Raw genomic sequence first — 17,370 nt, forward strand, 5'->3', positions numbered from 1 at the left:
AGAGCTCATCAACAAAATGTGGGGAGACACAACTCGTACAGACCATCCCTGAAACAAATGAGCTCTTTGCAGGGGTAAATGCAGAGCCATGTTACCTGAGGCTCAATACTGTGAGGAGCAGCTGAGCGATGAAAAGTTTTACTGGGTGACATTTTCGCCCACTCTTCCAACACTATCTTATTACTCTAATAGCAAAGCACCTCATGTGCCAGCTGTGGGAAGCTACGACATGTTCACAGAGATGCTGATGGACTGAGCCTTTTCTAGGGACTCCAGATGTGCTGGAACACATGCAATTTATTCCTACTTCAGCAGTACTCACAATATCCCCAGTGCGGGCTGAACGCAGGAAGGCAGCCCTTCCCCAAGAGTTCACACATAGCTGTGGTCAGTCTGGAAATGGCCATGGTGGGGCCATGCTTCCTGGCCCTGCATCACCCAGCACAAGCCCCAGCCCTGAACTTGCTAATGTGAGCTTCTCCTCTGCACATGAACATTTATATTGAATTTTGATATTAGCGTTTCAGATTTGAGCGTTGCCCATGAATGAAAACATTTATTCCTATATAATAAAATCCTTCTATTTCCATATAAAACTCACCTGTAATGAAAACCATTGTTCACAAACAAATAGTGAGAAAATAAAAAATTTATTTATAATTTAAATGTTGTCAAAATGTGGCCACGGAAGTGTCCCATCCCCTTGCAAAATACCATACGTGGCAGACAAGCGCCAGCAGGATGACCTTGCTGGGGAGAGTGGGGGGCCCGGAAGCCACGCTGGTCCCGGCCACCCTGCACTTGTCTTCGCTTGCTGGCTCAGGCGGCGCTGTGCAGTCCATCAGGTCCCCTGGTTGGGGGACATCGAGTGCCGTCTTGTTGTGAGGGCCCACGAAGGCACAGTGCAGTCCTTTGATCGCTCCCCTCTGCGTTGCGGTCCTCCGCCAGAACCAAAGCATCTTGCAGTTGCATTTCCAGGGATTGTGGGATAAAAACACGTACTTCAGTTTTGGCAGTTCAGCTAACAAGCGGATGGGGAGGGAGCTGAGGTTGTTCTTGCTCAGGTGAAGGAAGTGCAGCTTGTTTAAGTATGAGAAAGCAGAGTCTGAGATCGAGGAGATCTGGTTGTTGTTCAGGTACAAGTTTCTCAAGTTCAGCAGATGTCTGAAGGTGCAGTCGACAGCAGTGATTCTGTTGGCTTCAAGGTGCATGGTCTTGAGCTGGATCAACCCGTCGAAAAGCTGATTAGGCAAATCAGTGATGAAGTTGTGTCCTAAATTTAACATGCCCAATCTGAGAAGCTTTGTAAAAGCGCCATTTTGAATAATCCATATCCGATTCTTCCTGAGATTCAGATCGTACAGGCTTTCCAGGTCCTTCAGGGAATCTCTGCCAATGGCTTCTATGTGGTTGCCCTCCAGGGACAGCCTTGTGAGGCTGGAGAGGTTCCTGAAGGCTTGTGGGACATACCGCATGTTATTGGAGGCTAAATCGAGCCTTTCTAAAGAAGGCAGGTGTGAAAATAGAAGTGGGTGGATTTCGAAGATATTGCAGTGGGACAAATCCAGGCTGATGAGGTTTAATAGTCCTCTGAAAGTGTTTGCGTGCAGGTAGGTGAGGCGTGAGTTCCTGCTGAGGTGCAGCTCTCGCAGCTCGCTGAGAGAGTGGAAGGTCCCCGGGGACAGGAAAGTCAGATTGTTTCCATCTAGCCAGAGGCTGTGGAGGAAAGTCAGGTTTCTGAAGGTGTTGGTGGTGAGAATCCGCAAATAATTATTGGAGAGGTTTAGAGACACAGTGGATGCTGCTATTTCTCCAGGGAGGGCTCTCAGTCCAGCTCTGTTACAGTGGATAATCTCTTCAGGTGCACATTTGCACATGCTTGGGCATGAATCGGAGATATTCAGACTCAGTCCAGCCTTTGATGCACAAGTAAATATAAATATAACAAGAAAGAACATGACCAGCCACAAGCCAGCCACTGCATCTAATACCTGATGGTTAGCAGAGAAGGAGGCAAGAAAAAGAGCATGTACCTTTTGGATAGGTGAACCGCAAGCATTGCAGCGTTGTTTGGGCTGTGATTTTAGTGCACAGTGAAAATAAATTAGCTGGTCCTTCCTGCTGCAGACCAATGGGGATCAAGTCTTTAGGCAGATAAAAGCCGATTAAGTGCCGCCCTTCTGTAAAGAGCATTACTTAGAGGCAGGGAGATTTCTCAGCTGAGCATCACGCTCTGACAGTGGTTTTTCCCGCAAGCAGCAGCAGGTAACAGACTTCCCTCGGGATCTGTCTGGGAGAGGCTCCTGCTCCTGGGTTGATGACCATTCTCAGGATCTGTTTGATAGTTTGCTCAACCCCCCCTCTGTTTTGGGGGGGGGAGGGGGGGGGCATTTTTGTACTTTTGTCCAGTTAGGGCTTCAGTAAAGGCAGCTGAGAGCGGCTCTGCCATGCGGATACGAGATGGGGGCTCTCACCCTGGTGTGGCTGCACATGCTGGCAGGTGCCCTGGGCTCAGGCCGTGATCCAGACACCGAGGAAAGCGGAGCTGCCACTGAGCCCTGAGCACAGCCTTGTCCATGCCTGTGACTCCTCTGCAGTAAAATGGGAGACTGTCAGGAGCTGTGCAAATCTCACGGTCCCTGCCAGCTGGACACATGCGGGGGAGTGCCATGTCCTGGTGGAGCCTCTTCTTGGGATAAGCCCTGAGCCGTCTATGCGTGGTAAAAGATGATCCCCATGGGTGAAATGTGGAGCACCCCAAGGGCACGCTGCCCTTCCCAGGGCACTGCCTGTCTCCAGCAGTTCTGAAAATGCCGCTGAGCAGCTGGAGCTGGGCTTGGGTCCCTAAAAACCCATGTCCCTGGGTCCCTCTCTGGTTTTTATCCTACATCCAGAGTGCAAAGGAAAAGTGCAACGGGGGGGACGGGACGGGACTGATTGATACATCCAGCAGCCAGGAATCAGTAGGCTGATTATTTTGCTTACGATGCCAAGAGGACTAAACCGGGGCCTTGCAGCTGATGTGTCAGCAGGGCAACCAGTGACACAGTTGCTGCTCTTGTTTTTTCTCACTCTTTTAATTTTTGTTTTCCCCCTCACTTCTCTCTGCTGGAGTTCTCGTGTTTTTGATGTGTTTGAAGCACCTTCTGTCAGCCCCCTCCCTTCAGGTGCATTTCCCTGCTTTTAGTTTCTTGTTCTATGTCAGCTTTTTTCTTTTTCATGTTTTACAGATTTCCTTTCTCTCCCCTGCTCTGCCAGCTCTGTCCAGACAGTGGCCTAAAAACCCAAATACATGATATGCCCAACGGTAAGTGTGAATTGGACAAATTTGCAGATCCATTGTTTTCTCAGCAGAAGCAGATTGGGTTTCCTGTGCTGTTAAATTGCTAGTTCTGTTTTCTTCTTCATTTTTTCAAGAAACAACCCCCCAAAGAACAGCTTCTCCCTGGAAGCTTGGCTGGGATGGCCGTGTTGTGTAATAGAGACCATCTTCCAGCTGTAAACAACATCATTTATTTAGTTAGACAGGCTTTACCGCAGTGTTACTAGGGGCCAAAAGCTGGTTTTCATGCTGAGAGCAGCGGTGATGGCACCTTCCTAAGGGGCTTGTCCTGGGAGCCCCAGAAGAAGGTGGAAATGTGCTCTGCTCATCCCATCCAGCTACTCACATCTGGGGCTATGCCAAAGGTTTTGGTGGGTGAATCTTTGTTTTCTGTATTCCCAGCTCAGCTGGGACTGCTCCTTTGAGGACATCACTTTGCAGGGGTGTCCTGCTGCTGGGATCTCCACAGCTTCTCTTACCTCCTGCTGCAGCACAGCTGGGAATATCCATTGCTCCACGACTTTGCCTGTGCATCCCTGAGAAGGAGGCAGGTTTCTGCTGGTCTCTGTGCAAGGCTGCGTGAGCTGCTCTGTGTCTGCTATGAATGGTCTCCCCTCTAGCTGAAGTTTTGTAGCTTAGGCTGGCGAAGATGGATCACTTGCTCTGGTGTCCTTTTCATTCTACACAGGCTTTATTTCTGGCTGTAATTCCAGCAGTGTTGCCATGTTCTAGCCCTTATCTAAGCCTAGTGGTCTCTCTAATGCTCCTTGATTTCATATTGGAAATTTTCAGAGACGAAAAGCATGCTGCTCTTAGAGCTCATCATTGCCAGATGTTGCTTAACTGGATTAAAATATAGTGGTGAAACAGGACCACACAGCTGTACAATGTCTCCTTGCTTCAGAGCCTGTAGGCCCAAGGAAGCCCATAAGTATCAAAATGACCAGATCTTTACACCTTGTTGTGGGTTTGGCAATTCCAGCCGCTCCCTGTAACAATTCCATCATGCATGGAGGGGTGGCAGCTGCGTTGTCAGGATTTCAGCTCTGGTTGCAGCAGTCCTTGGGGTGGAAGGAACACAGCGGTATGCCATCACTCAACACTGTGGAGAGCTAAACCTTTGCTGGGGGCTGAGTGCTCCTTTGCAAGAAGTGCTCAGCATTGCCTGTCCAGCTTCAGCTTCCTGAGCATCATTGCTGCAGTCAGCAGTAGCCAGCATCGCTAGCACATCAGATGCTGCAGAGACAAGGTAAAGATGTGGTCCTTGAGAAGAACAGCCACATGATTTTTCTCTCCAGCTACATTTTTAACAAACGCTTTCCCACTATGGTCCATTCAATTATGAGCATTCAGCTTTTGGGCGGTCTTTTCCAGGCTCAGCTCTTTGTGCTCTACACGCAGGGATTTTGGTTGTCCCAGTCCATCTGCTAGGAGGGTTTTCTGGCGTACATCATGTGTTTTGGCTGAGGTGGCTCATCCTTCCAGCCCTAATGGAAAGGCTGAGCCACTGCAGGTCTTCTGTTAAAATGTATTCCACCCATTGCATGACCATGATTGTGTTTTGTCTTTTCTTCAGTAACTGATTTATCTGACATTTGGGATTTATAGCCCAGCACACCCACTTCAGAAATTGTTCATAGCTGATGTCAAGAGCCTTGCCTAATACTGTAGATTTTAAGGAGCTGTATTCTCTACAGGATCGAGGTTTGATACAAGCAGTCCAAACATCTAATTTGGGGTGGTCTTGCTGGTCTAATGAGTTAAAGGAGCAAAGTTTGCTTTCTTTAGACTTTCTGGTGGGCAAAGGTAGGGTGAGCAGAATCGCTTAGTAGCTTTGTTGTTTAAAAAAAGGATTAAATAAGTTGGAATACCCAAGTGTCAGGAATATTCTGACTTCCCCAAAGCTTTATCTAGCCGGTGAACTTTCAAGTGTATCTCAGCATTTTTGGTACATAAGAGAAATTCCTGACAAAAACATTTGAAAAGTGGGAAATTAAGCTTGCAGTGAGTGCAGTTCAAAACAGCAAAGGAAGGAAGATTTGTATTTTTAATGGATTTCTGGAAAGAGACCCCCTGAGTACTCTGTAACTCTATAAAACTGGCCATGGAGTCCTAGCTCTTCCTAAAAAATCACTTTAAGACCCTAAAAAGAAATGTGAAGTATGCTCCCACATCGTTTAAATGCCAAGTTATATACAGATATATTAGTACTAATAAAGCCAAAGTTAGACAGGAGGGAGCTCTCTCCCACAAGCTGTGGACATCAATGTCTTGACTTCTACTGCTTATCACAGCAACTCGTCTGGGAGAAGTGCGCAGGAGAAAATTACCTGTGATGAAAAATTGTTCTTTATGAAAGCTGAATGTGGATTCCCGTTCTGATCTGGCTGAGCAGGTCTCAATTGCTGAAATGCTGTGCTTCAGCCATAGCAGCGTCAGCAGGATTTAGGCTCTATGCCCATTGTGGGCAAGCCCTGGTGCCTGGTGGTTTATCTTTATCTAGGGCCATGGCTCAGAGCCGTGCAGCACTCAGGAATGGAGCTCTGGCCAAGTCCGCTGCCTTCAGCAAGGCCAGGCGTGCTGCGGTGCTCCCCCCCAGAGCAGGCAGCGGTGCCAGGGCGCATGTGTACTCGCTGCCTTTAATAGCATTGGGTGCAGCATGTTTTCAAAGGCACTTATGTGCTTGTTTTCTTTACTACTTTTAGTAACTTGTAAAACGCTCACAGCCAATTATTTAAACAAACAATGTCATGGACAATAATCTCAGTCTTGGCAGCGCTATCAGCTGGACACAAACATCTCAGAAGAAATGCTTTGGAAAAGTTTTCTGGATGCTGGAGGTGGAAGGGGCGTCCCTCTTCCCTCCAAACTGCCTCTGCCACACTCTAGATGCTGAATTGCTTCAAAAACTGACTTCTTCCAGTGTGGAAGGTCCATAGAATGGGACCAGAGCTCTCTGATCCTGTACTCTGATGGGTCCTGGCTGGGTGGCCCTTGGGTTCACCGCTGTGCTGCTGTGAAGGGGAAAAGCAGAGATTTCCCCAGGCCTGCTCAGTGCTTCCATGTGAAATCATGGCTCCAGGAGGGAAAGTGAAGCACTGACCAAGGTCTTCACTTTAAAAACGCCACTAGTTGTCCCTCCTGGCCAAAACACGGGGTTTGCAGACACCCACTGTCAGACCTGATCATGCTTCAGAGGTACATGAGACAGTGTTAAGACCCAGCATGCCAAGGCAAGAACCAAGGATGCTGGGTGCGAGCAGTGCCCACTGCCTTGGCCATCAATTTTCAACTGGTTGCTGCTCACAACCGCTCTCCTCCCTAAGGCTCCAAAAAGGATGAGAGAAAGCAGCCTTCTCTGCAGGAGTGCTCTGGTGCTGGGGAAGGACGAGGTAGATACTCCAATCTTACTTGCAAGACTGAGCAATTAATCCCTAAATAAACCCTTAAACAAACAAATGCAGGAATGCATATAAAAGTTTATGGAGTGCTAGGGGAACCCAGCTGCAGGTGGGATGGTTTTGGTGAGCGTGTGCAAAAGGCCTGTCATTCGGCGTGATGCAAATGCACTATCCGGCATGATGGAAATCATCACTCCTCCAGCAGTCTGTGGGTGCTGGATCCCCTCCTCCTGCCACCAGTGTTCAGGCCGGGGAGTCAGGGCATCCTGCTGTAAATGAGCAACAGAGGAGTCAGAGCCATATTGACCTACGTTGGGTTTTACATCCTGGGGAGCACGTGTATGAGAGATTTTTTTTCCCCTTTTCCGTTCTCCAAAAGGAACAAATCAAGCCCATGAATACAGTCTGCATCTGGATCCCACACTGGTTTGAAGGTTTGGCAGGCTGGCAAGGTTTAACTTCAAGAGCTGGCTCTGACAGTCTGCTGGCATAGTTGGACACACTGCCTGTTCAGAATATTTCATCCCTGACAGCAGCACTTCCCTGCAAAAACCAAGACGTAGGACTTGGAGTGTATGAATCCCTTTTTTCTTTTTTAATTTGCAGAACTGATCAGAAGTTGCTCTTTGAATTGTGTGTGTGTGTGGTTTTGTGGGAATGGGGTTTTTTGCATTTGCTTGGGGTTTTTTTAAATGCTTCTATAGAAAGGTAAACCTGAGTGCTGCATGTGAACATGCAGGAAAATTTCTTGCTTCTCTTGACTTGTAATTTTTTTTCTTTTATTTTTTGTTTTCCTTGGTATAAAAGACATGCATAAAATCCTTCCCCAAATACATGCCCCAGGAAGCACTAACTCCTCACCATTTAACATCAAACAGGTCGTCTTGCGGTGAAAACTCCCAGCTTTTGCAACTTTCCAGCCAGATGAATGGTAAAAAGGCTGAAGACTCTGTGCCTCTGCTGAGCTGTGTGCTGGACTCTGATGCAGTGACCCATGTGCTGGATTAACCAGCCTGGCTGTACAAGCTGGACAAACATGTCCTGCAAGCTCAGGGCGCATTAGCTCAGCTGCAGCACTACAGGCACAATGTTGGCTTGTGTACAGACAGCTTGGGCATCCGTACCAGGTGTACCTTCTATTTTACAGCCATTCGTTACAGGCAATGCTCAGAAATAGTGGGAGGAAGAAAGATGTAGTGGGGGAAATAGAAGATGGAGGGGGTTTGTACATTGGCTAAATAGAGCTTTGGAGTGACAACTTGGGATCAGATAAGGAATCGGATGCATTGAGCACTGGCGGGGGGAAGAATGGGAGCAAGATTTGGCAAAGGGCAGCCTGAGGTATGACCCCCATTGCACCAGGTGCATCAGGCCCATGTCTTGCCTACAAAGAGAGATGAACCCAGCACAAAGTTTCAAACAGTTTTGGGGGTAGAACAGAATAGACAGTGTCAGTATCTGTGAGGATCGGAAGTGTTTCTTATCTTTTCAAAATAAACATTCTTATGCATTTGACTTTTTCCTCTGCTTACAAAGCACACTGGATATTTGGTGAAGGATGGAGCAAGATCTTTCACCAGTCGTTTGTGTGCAAAGCAACTAGCAGCACAAATTCCTGGCTGAGGGTATCCTAACATACTGTTAGTAAAAAATTGAATGAATATGGGTCAGAGCGAGTGCCAACATCTCAGGTAACTTGCCTGAGAGCCAGCAGGCCTTCAGACCCGAGGCAGGGTATGTACAGGGGGGATTGGTGGCAAAACATGCATTTCTTCTCCTTTGCAGTTGGACAGGTGACCTCTGCACTTGCACATCCCACGTGTTCCTACTGACCTGCTTGGTAGAGGTTTGGTTTGAAGAAAGGACAGCGTTCTTGCAGTATGTCTCTAGAAGGTGCATCATCTGTTTAATGCCTCTTGAACAAAACAACAAGTCTCCTAGTAGTGGTTGTAGAATGCAGGAATTGAGTGCAAATCTTCATCTTAAAGCTTTTGGGTTAAGCCTTAACTTTTTCAGCCCCTAAGCTATTATGGATGTTACTGTTTCCTTTACAAATTTTGTTTATTTTTTTGTTGAGTAATGCAAATTTCAGTGGTTCCAGGGTGCCTCCTCTGCCTTTTCCATGACAACTTCAAAGAAGGGTGAAGAGGAATGAGTGGGAAAAGGGAGAGGAAGGGATGCCCCAAAATCAAACTAAATATTTATGGAATGGGTGAGTGTGTGCATTGGGGAGGGTTATAGATATATATCTTGAAATAACAAGGATATGCTAACATGTATGTTGTCTAACTCTGGCTGTGACATGCAGTGCTTGAGCCTTTGGGACAGATGAGGTCTCCCGTCCTGTGCAGTGATTTGGTATTACCCTCCCTCAAGATACTGTGATGTTTGGGTCTGTTTCTGTTTTATGTAATCCCAGCATGTTATTTCATTGAGCTATTTCAGCTTCCAGTGTTTGCCCCAAGCACAGGCACTGTGCATGCTTGCAGCCTGACAGTCCTGACCACTGACTGTTTTGTCATTGTGTCCATGAAGCAGTAAATCAGGTGCACTGTGATAAATAGAAATGCTGCATGAGATTCCCCTTCTTTAAATAACCCAGTGTCCTTTCGCACAGAAATGCCAAGAACTGGACTCTTAATATGAGGCAGATAAAGCCAAAAGCTGCCAAGGACTCCTCTCCCTGCCTTGAGAAGTAGTGCTCTCCTCCAGGGGATGGATATGAGTTTGCTGATGAGCTTTTCTAGCACTCTCTGCAGCTTTTTCTGGATCAAAGACACAGCTGGGCAGAAAGGTGAGTTTGTTCTCCACAGCCTGCTTAGCCCTTGATTCCTCTGTAAATGCTGGTAAAAGGCTATTTTCCCTGTTGCATCATTCTTCTGGGTCACCTTGCTGTAAGCAGAGCTGGTTATAGAGCCTGTGGTGCCTGTTGCATCTGGTGTGCTATACAGTCCCAGAGCAGGGGTAGGCACTGGGGTTCCCCCAAGCCACCACGGTTGGACACCCCTCCGTGCAAGGCTGCGCCAGTGATCAGAGAATGGGATGAGCTTGGGTCCAGCCCCGGCTGGTGATGGACAGCCAGCCAGCAGCACCTGGCTGGGGCAAAGGGGCATGTCACTAGCAGGGACTTCTGTGGTTGCTTTCCATCTGGCACATGCAGCCTTGCGTGGTGAGCACAGCACACATGTCCCCAGTAGATGGGCTGCTGCTGCGGAGGAGATCACGCTCAGGGTATCAGGGCAAAACGTTTAAGGCTAACAGATACTTACTTTGCCCCAGTACTCATCCTCCAGGAGCTCCCTCGGAGCTCCTTCCAGGGGGAGGAGGCTGGGGCCAGAAGGACCGCATGATGTGAGGAAGAAGCAGATGTAAAAACTCAGTTTTACGTGAATGGGAGGTCGGTGTGAGCACGCAGCCTTGCCGATCTGCTCGCTTTCGTTGTGTGCTACGCCAGTGCAGCCTCAGAGCTGAGCCTGTTCTCTGCCACGTGGATTTGTCCTGCTGCCCTCCTTGGTTCGAGCAGTGTGTCTGTCGTTGCAAGGACTCGGGCAGTAGCTTTCCCATCCTACTAAATGGGAGAAAGGATCAGCCCCCTTACACAGGCAATGCTGGTGTGAATGCTGTGGTGTTCCTCTGCTTTCTGTCTCTCTGTGTCCACATTACGGTCAGCTCTGCCAGAACTAACAGTCTACTCCGCTCTCAAACGTTAGCAAGTGCTGGGACTCCATAGAGTGGATGGGAATCTGCCTGCCCTCAGAGATGCCTGAATCCTTGCGTGGAGGCTCACATGTGTTGCATGTACACCTTGGGGGCAGAAGAGGCTTGCGTGTGGGTGTATCCTTCTGGGTCAAGAGCTGCAGCAGAAAACTGCGGAGATATTTGTGTGAATTTCCTTTTTCTTTCTTGCCTTTTTTTTTTTTTTGGATGTCTTGTTCTTCTTCCCTGATTTACTGCATGTGCTCACGTGGCTTTGGAAAGTTGGAAAGGGGGGTTCTCAAACTGTTTTCCTTCCAAAAGGAAAAGAAGCTGGCAGGCGTTCATATTTCAGTTCTCAAGTTATGTAGGTTAAAGTCTCCCAGTGGGAAAATGGAAGATATGAGAGATCCGATTGCCAGTGGTGATACTCGCTAAAAGGAAAACAGAAAAAAAGAGCACGTAATTCTAGAGCTACATCCAGACGAATGAGAGGTTTGAGAGGTATGTTTTCTATCTGCTGTTAGAACATAATTTCCATTGATTTGATTCAATTTCTGATAAAATGTCTCATTGTGTCTTAAGTAATAGTGTAAGTAATAGGAATGACTAGTTTAGAAGCAGATTCTAAGTCATCAGTTGTTCATGTGCGGGGGGGGGAGGAGTGTGTTTTTCAATGAAACCTTGTTCTCAGTAATGTAGCTAAAATTAATTATGGTGTGGTCCCTCTGTTAGGAGTATGAGATACATAATGCTTTGTGACTAGTTCTGAGATTTCAGCTTCTGTAGGTTAAAGTGAGGGGTTCAGGACATGATCGTTAAGGGTGAAATGGGGCTGCAGACCCCCTCCTGAATCTTTGTCGTCCTCAAACAAAAAGCTTTCCTCTGGTTTAAGACATATTTGCTTATAGAACGTGGGCTTGTGATCCAGTATTTGGAAATTTAAATACCAGCACTCTGCAGAAATGTGCATTAATATTCTCCAATTGAATTTTCATTGTTGAGACAATATAATTAAAATCAAATTTTTGTCAGTATGTTTGAAGTAGCATATTGCATATTTTGCACTGAGCAGATGATAAGCTATGGTACACTAAACTGTTAATACAGAAAAATACATTTGGAATTACTAGTTGCCTTCTGTTAAATGAAGGATCATTGCCCAACTCCATTGTCTGGTCTTGGTCAAAATTTCTGTTGTTTTTAGGGCCCCTTGAGAATTCTTAAATGCCCAACTGGTTCCAGAAGGACTTCATTAAAAAGGAATCATCTCTTTCTATCATGTAAAATAAAATATTTGGGTATGATATCTTCTTTATTGACTATAAAGTCTTAAAACTTGAAAAATGCCCTGCTTAGAGTGCAGACACAAGCTGTCGAACTGGAACAAAGACAGACCTGTCAATTAACTTTCTGATTTTAGGTGTTTTGTAGCTACATTTTCCCCTACTGAAACTCAGTTCTGATCTTTCTAAATGAATGTCAAATACTACAGTTAAATCCAATGCCTGCAAGGACTGAGTACTTGGCTGTCTATTGCTTGTATCTGCATTGAAAATATTTCTTTTACTCTTCTGACTGAAAGCTGTTGTGAGGGCAGGAGATGCAGATTTGCTTTGAGAAGCACTCTGACAGTAAATGGTATTTTCTAAAGACCTTTCAGTGTCTTTGTATCCAGCCCTGTGAATTTTAAAAACATCAAAGCTTGCTTTCCTAATAGCCTTGTTTAAAAGGCTGCTTTCATGCCTGTGAAGTCCCAGGAGACCCTCAGGTGTGAAGTACCTGATCCCCACTGGCGAGTGCTGCCTTTCTACATTATTTTAACTGTGCAGAGTGCTGGAAATAGTATGAGAAAGCTGAGAAAAGGATCATGAGGAGCTTCGATGATGTCTTTTGTCACGGAAGTTCCTGAAGTATCTCCAACTCCTTAGTCAATAAATTTTCTGCTCTACTGGCCACAGAAAGCACCATCTGTAATCACAGATAAAACCCAGCTGCTCGCTTCTCTGCCAGGCTAATTAAAAAGTGCTGTGACCTCTCTAGGGCTAGCTGTGTCCTGTCAGTGGGATGGAGGAACGGAGTCCAGCAGGGTTGCCTGGTATTTCAGCACTCAGCTTACTGACATAAGTTGAAATGGTTTTTATTTTATTGTGACTGTGTGATTCCAGAGCTAAGACGGCTGCAGAGTGCATGTCTAACAAATGGTTTCTGATCTGCAGGTGAGCAATGTGATAGAAAAGTGCTGCTAGCACATGAATTTCCTCCAGAACCTCCCTTTTTACTGGCACCAACATGCAGAGCAACTACTCCCTGGTCGTCACCACCAGAGAAACTCTCCAAGTCCTCCATACATCACTGACAAACTCATCGGCTGCATCGCACTTGCCCCCTCCCTGCCCACTTATCTCTTCAGATTATCAGTTTTCACTAATTCCAGCGCTCTTCTCTGTGGTTTTTGTTCTGGGGTTGGTTGGCAACAGTGTGGTTGTTGTGGTGCTTTGTCGTCACAGTGGCCACAAAATAGTTGCTAATATCTACATTTTCAACCTGGCCATGGCGGATTTGCTGTGCCTCACCACGCTTCCCTTCTGGGCTACCTACTATGCGCAGGGGTACAACTGGCTCTTTGGGTCTCTCATGTGCAAAATCTCCAGTTCCGTCCTGAGCTTGAACATGTTTGCAAGTATATTTTTCATTACGTGCATGAGTGTGGACCGGTACCACGCTATTGTCCATCCTATTCGCTCTCAAAGAAGAACTCCAGAGCAAGCTTATTTTATAGCACTGGTTGTGTGGGGCCTTGCCTGTTCATCTTCCCTCCCAACTTTTTATTTCCGTGACACTCAATACATTGAAAGCTTGGGGGTCAATGCTTGTATTATGGCCTTTCCTCATGAGAATTATGCTAAATGGTCTGTGGCAACAGCCTTCCTGAAAAATGCACTTGGTTTCTTCATCCCCTTGACAGTGATCACCACATGCTACATCTGGATCAGAATGCACTTGCTCAAAGCACAGGAGTTTGGGAAAAACAAGCAGAAGAGGGACAAAGTCCTAAAGCTGGTGGCTGCTGTTGTTGTGGCCTTCTTAATTTCCTGGCTTCCGTTCCACATTTTAACATTTTTGGATGCTTTGGCTCATATGAACGTCATTAACAACTGTGACGTGACAGGGATCATCGACACAGCACTGCCATTCGCCATCTGCATGGCATTTGCCAACAGCTGCATCAACCCTTTGCTGTACTGCTTTATTGGGAACCAGTTCCAGGAGAAGCTCCATCGCTTGTTTAAGCGACAAGTTTATCAGTTCAACAGCCATCAAGAAAGCTCTTCTTTGAGGAAAGGGAGCTACTTCAGAGATGCTGAGACCCCCGTGGGCAGGGAAGGGGGGCCCGAGTCCTTGCTGTAGGCACTGGGGCATGATGTGGGGCCATGTCAGTGCAGCTGGCTGTCCCTGCAGTGGTGACACTCCTCTCTCCTGTTCCCTTTGTTTTGTGCCCATTCATTCACCAGCTGCTTGAAGGAGAATCTGTTTTTTTCTCATACATGGGGATTTATTTTTCCTTTCTTTCTGCAATGAGCACTCAACTTTTACATAGACAGAAGATTCGGGCAAATAAATATATTGATGGCATTTTAAATATCAGCTTCTGCGTGGCTGAGATCAGGCGAGTATTTAGTGTAACAGAAAAAGCCAAAATATACCAAAGGACCATTGCAAGATAGCTACAATTGCTTAGGTGCTGAGTATTATTCCCTAAGCTGATTTTCTAAAAGAGATTCTCACTAAAGAATGTGTAAATAAAGCAGTGCAGATACTTCTGTACCTATCTGTAAGAAAATATTTTGACCTTGATTTATATATATATGTAAATATATATATAATTTTAAAAAAATGTATGGGTAGAGATGTTGTATGTAAAATGCATCAAATATACCTCCTGCCTGCTTAGGCCTGGGTTCCTCAGAACAGGTGGAGACATAGTTCTGCAAACTGCTGGAGGCAGGAGAGTAGCCTTGGAGGAAAGTACAACCACATGCATGTTTTTATACCTTTCTCATAGCAGGTAACAGGTTCACAGGCCGGACGGTCCTTTGCTTTGTTTCAGTGTGGTCACTTTTGACAGTAATGCCCCAGGAACATGCTATGTCCCACTGCTGCTTGGGCATGCTGAGTCCCACGAACTGTCCAGCAGCCTTCAGGGAAAGGATTTGTTGATTGTCTAGAGTTTTTGCATTTTAAATGTCAATTGCTACTGGAATTTTGAGGTACTGTGTACAGAAAGCCTAAGTGACTCTGTATTAACACCCAGAAGCAAAACCATGGTGTGACTCATCCACATCTCAGTATGGGATTTTACTAATTTGTAAATAAAAGAAAGAGGGGGACACACCCCCCCCCTTTGGCAAATATTATTCTATTTTGAGGTCACTTCTTTTGATGATTATTTGAAATTTGCTTTTGCTGGAGAGATACTGGTCCTTGTGGATCCTTCTGAAAGGATCATGTTTGATAAGGTTAGTCTAAAAGGGGTCTGTTTGCACCTTGCTCGATTGCCAGCAGGTTGTCCCCAGGCTGGGTGACCTAGGGTGACCGAAAGATCATTAGCGGTTTTGGGTCAGAAATTACACCTGGTGGTTGGGTAACCAGGAGTCTGGCCTCCCTGGAAGTCCCAACACTGGCTGGTGCCTGGAGGCTGTGGGAACCCAGCACAGGAGCCATCCTTCACTGTCAGGGTGGGGTAAGTTTCTTCACTGGTGCCCATGAAAATGGGATTAAGCAAGGAATCTGCCAGTCTCAGAGTGATGCAAGATGAAAAGTTTGTGCAGAACTTGGCAAAATTGAGGCTTGACCACAAATAACCCTTTCTCCCTGTCCCTGTCTGGTGATCTGTAATGGGGTACATAGCTGGAGAGATGCTTGTCCCAGAAAGTGGAAGAGCTGCTAATGCTTCTCCCCTGGAATGTTTTTGTTGAAAATGTTCCGAGGAGCTAATAGTGTCTGGGGTGTCGGATATTTCTGGAAGGACAAACTGTTAATTGCTTAGCAATGAGCACAACAGCGCAGTCATGCTACAGCAAAACAAATCATCATACTACGAAAATTACCAGGTGTTCAAAGTGGCAGGCTCAGAGGAGTAATAAGAGGTTGTGGAGGCTTTTTACCTTTGCTGCAATACAGGTCAGTAATAAACACAATTGTGCCATTAATTGGCATCTTTGTAGTCTCAAAACAAAAGCTAAACTACACCATCTGACCCCAGATGTGTGTACCTGTGTTTAAGCTGTACCCATCCTGAGCATAAATACAGACTGCATGTTTTCTACACATCAGTTTGGACTTGCTCAAAAAGAACAGTTTTTAACAAGTATCATGCCTTCTGCCTGGTGTGCAGCCCTGTGCAGATAGGGAAATGCTACAGCAATCTGAAATCCAACTTCAGTTGCATTTACACCTGTGAGAGGCTAGAGAAAATGAGGACAAAGCTTTCCCGAGCAGAGGGCAGTGATGGAGCATCTCCCACTGCTGCAGCTGGAGGGCAGGGATTAATGACTGCTTGCTGGGGCTGGGGCAGCTGCACTCAGTGTTACTCTCCTAGAAACCAGGAAACAAAAAAAGAGTGTTAAATGGGAGGCAAAACTGAGAGGGGAGGAAAATTCCCTCTTTCAAAATGCAGTTTCAAAAGAAGTCTACCCTGAAGGTCATATTCTGCAAGAGTGACAAACCAAGTGACCCCATGAGCTCGGCAGTGTGACATTTCTGTTTGCCAGATCTGCCTTGTACCTCTAATAGGTCATGAATTTAAGTAGTGCGGTTAAACAAACATCCAAAGAACTCTGCCTGGAGGGGAGCCTGAGATGGAAGTGGGGGAGGTTCTGTATCAAGGATTTTGCTTTATTTTTAGAGAAAATTGAATAATGTTGAGCTCTTTGAATTTCTTCCATCATGCTCAAGTTTATAATGGGACTTTTCAGGGATTTTTAACAGAAAATGTGGGGGTTTTCCACAGTTTCAGTGTGATGTGTTTATTTTCTCAGGATTTTCTGCAAAAGAATGTGGACAAAAATTTAAGCAGATATTTTTCCTTGCAAATTTAGAAGCTATTTTTTCCTTTCAAGAGAACATTTTGCTGACATTTGCAAATTATTCTAATAGTTGTGCAGTGCTACAGCCTCTTTCCGTCAGACCCCAATTCCCCCTCCCACCCTGGTCCTTTGCAAGCCCGGTGTTCCCTTAGGTGCTCCTAGAAAACAGCAGACAGCCTGTCCAAGGCAGGAGACCTGCAGCCCTTTGGCAGAGTGCCCAAGCCTGGGAGCCCCACTCAGGCCAGCCCTGCCGTTCCAAAGTCCCCTGTGCCTGCCCTGAGATTGTGCTCTAGAGTGATTCATGCAATTTCGGCAAGGACATTGGGAGTGTGTGCAGTTGCTCAGCATCTTGCTCACTCTGCAAGAATGGCGAGATGAATTTATGAGCAACAGCTGGTTTTTGGCTAGGGCTGCACCCGCTCTGCCCTGCCCATGGTGCAGTCAATGTCAGTGGAGAGGAAAGCCCCCTGTGGAAGGGGTGCGTTCTGATCTACCAGGCAGAAATGCTGATGGGTTTGGAGTCAAAGCTGAGTGTAGTAGAAAGGTTTCTTTGGAGAGGGGAATGTCCTGGAGCACTTCTGGGTCTGTCAGTGGGTCTTTCCCCAAAGAGGAATGGAAGGGTTGGTCTCCTGCAAGGGCTGGTTGGTCTCTGTCATATTTGCACACCAAATCCTGTTTGTGCCTTCCTTTTCTAGCTGTAGTTGAGTACACTCAGCTTAAATGAACTGCAGAAAGGGTCTCAGTCCAAACTGAGCATCCTGTGTGTGTCCCTGAGCTGACTTGAATATGCAACTTCAATATATGAAGCAGAGAAAGTCACCAGCATTTATTAGCAGGAGCTAGTGCTGGGTGGTGAGCTAAATGC

At 46.4% G+C, this 17,370-nt stretch overlaps 2 protein-coding genes across 7 annotated transcripts; one reads left to right on the forward strand and one right to left on the reverse strand.

Moving 5' to 3' along the window:
• Positions 1 to 633: 633 nt before the first annotated feature.
• LOC126050098 (nyctalopin-like) lies at positions 634 to 2,074 on the reverse strand. Its single transcript, XM_049827538.1, has one exon. The coding sequence runs from the start codon at positions 1,956 to 1,958 to the stop codon at positions 672 to 674; it is 1,287 nt and encodes a 428-aa protein (XP_049683495.1). The 5' UTR covers positions 1,959 to 2,074; the 3' UTR covers positions 634 to 671.
• A 133-nt stretch (positions 2,075 to 2,207) lies between these two features.
• AGTR2 (angiotensin II receptor type 2) lies at positions 2,208 to 14,220 on the forward strand. Of its 6 annotated transcripts, none has more exons than XM_049827541.1 (6): positions 2,208 to 2,265; positions 3,231 to 3,307; positions 8,801 to 8,935; positions 9,341 to 9,517; positions 10,702 to 10,920; positions 12,636 to 14,220. In XM_049827541.1, the coding sequence occupies exon 6, from the start codon at positions 12,709 to 12,711 to the stop codon at positions 13,825 to 13,827; it is 1,119 nt and encodes a 372-aa protein (XP_049683498.1). In that variant the 5' UTR covers positions 2,208 to 2,265; positions 3,231 to 3,307; positions 8,801 to 8,935; positions 9,341 to 9,517; positions 10,702 to 10,920; positions 12,636 to 12,708; the 3' UTR covers positions 13,828 to 14,220. The 6 variants fall into 6 exon arrangements, with proteins under 6 accessions (XP_049683498.1, XP_049683499.1, XP_049683500.1 ...); XM_049827542.1 differs by having other exon boundaries at positions 8,816 to 8,935; XM_049827543.1 differs by lacking the exons at positions 2,208 to 2,265; positions 3,231 to 3,307 and adding an exon at positions 11,624 to 11,717 and having other exon boundaries at positions 7,450 to 8,935.
• Positions 14,221 to 17,370: the final 3,150 nt, after the last annotated feature.

The sequence above is a fragment of the Accipiter gentilis genome, chromosome 24 (assembly GCF_929443795.1).
Source record: "Accipiter gentilis chromosome 24, bAccGen1.1, whole genome shotgun sequence".
NCBI lineage: Eukaryota > Metazoa > Chordata > Aves > Accipitriformes > Accipitridae > Astur > Astur gentilis.

Excerpts from the sequence above, each read along its gene's own strand:
- LOC126050098 (XM_049827538.1), bottom strand. The coding sequence starts at position 1,958 with ATGTTCTTTCTTGTTATATTTATATTTACTTGTGCATCAAAGGCTGGA.
- AGTR2 (XM_049827541.1), top strand. The coding sequence starts at position 12,709 with ATGCAGAGCAACTACTCCCTGGTCGTCACCACCAGAGAAACTCTCCAA.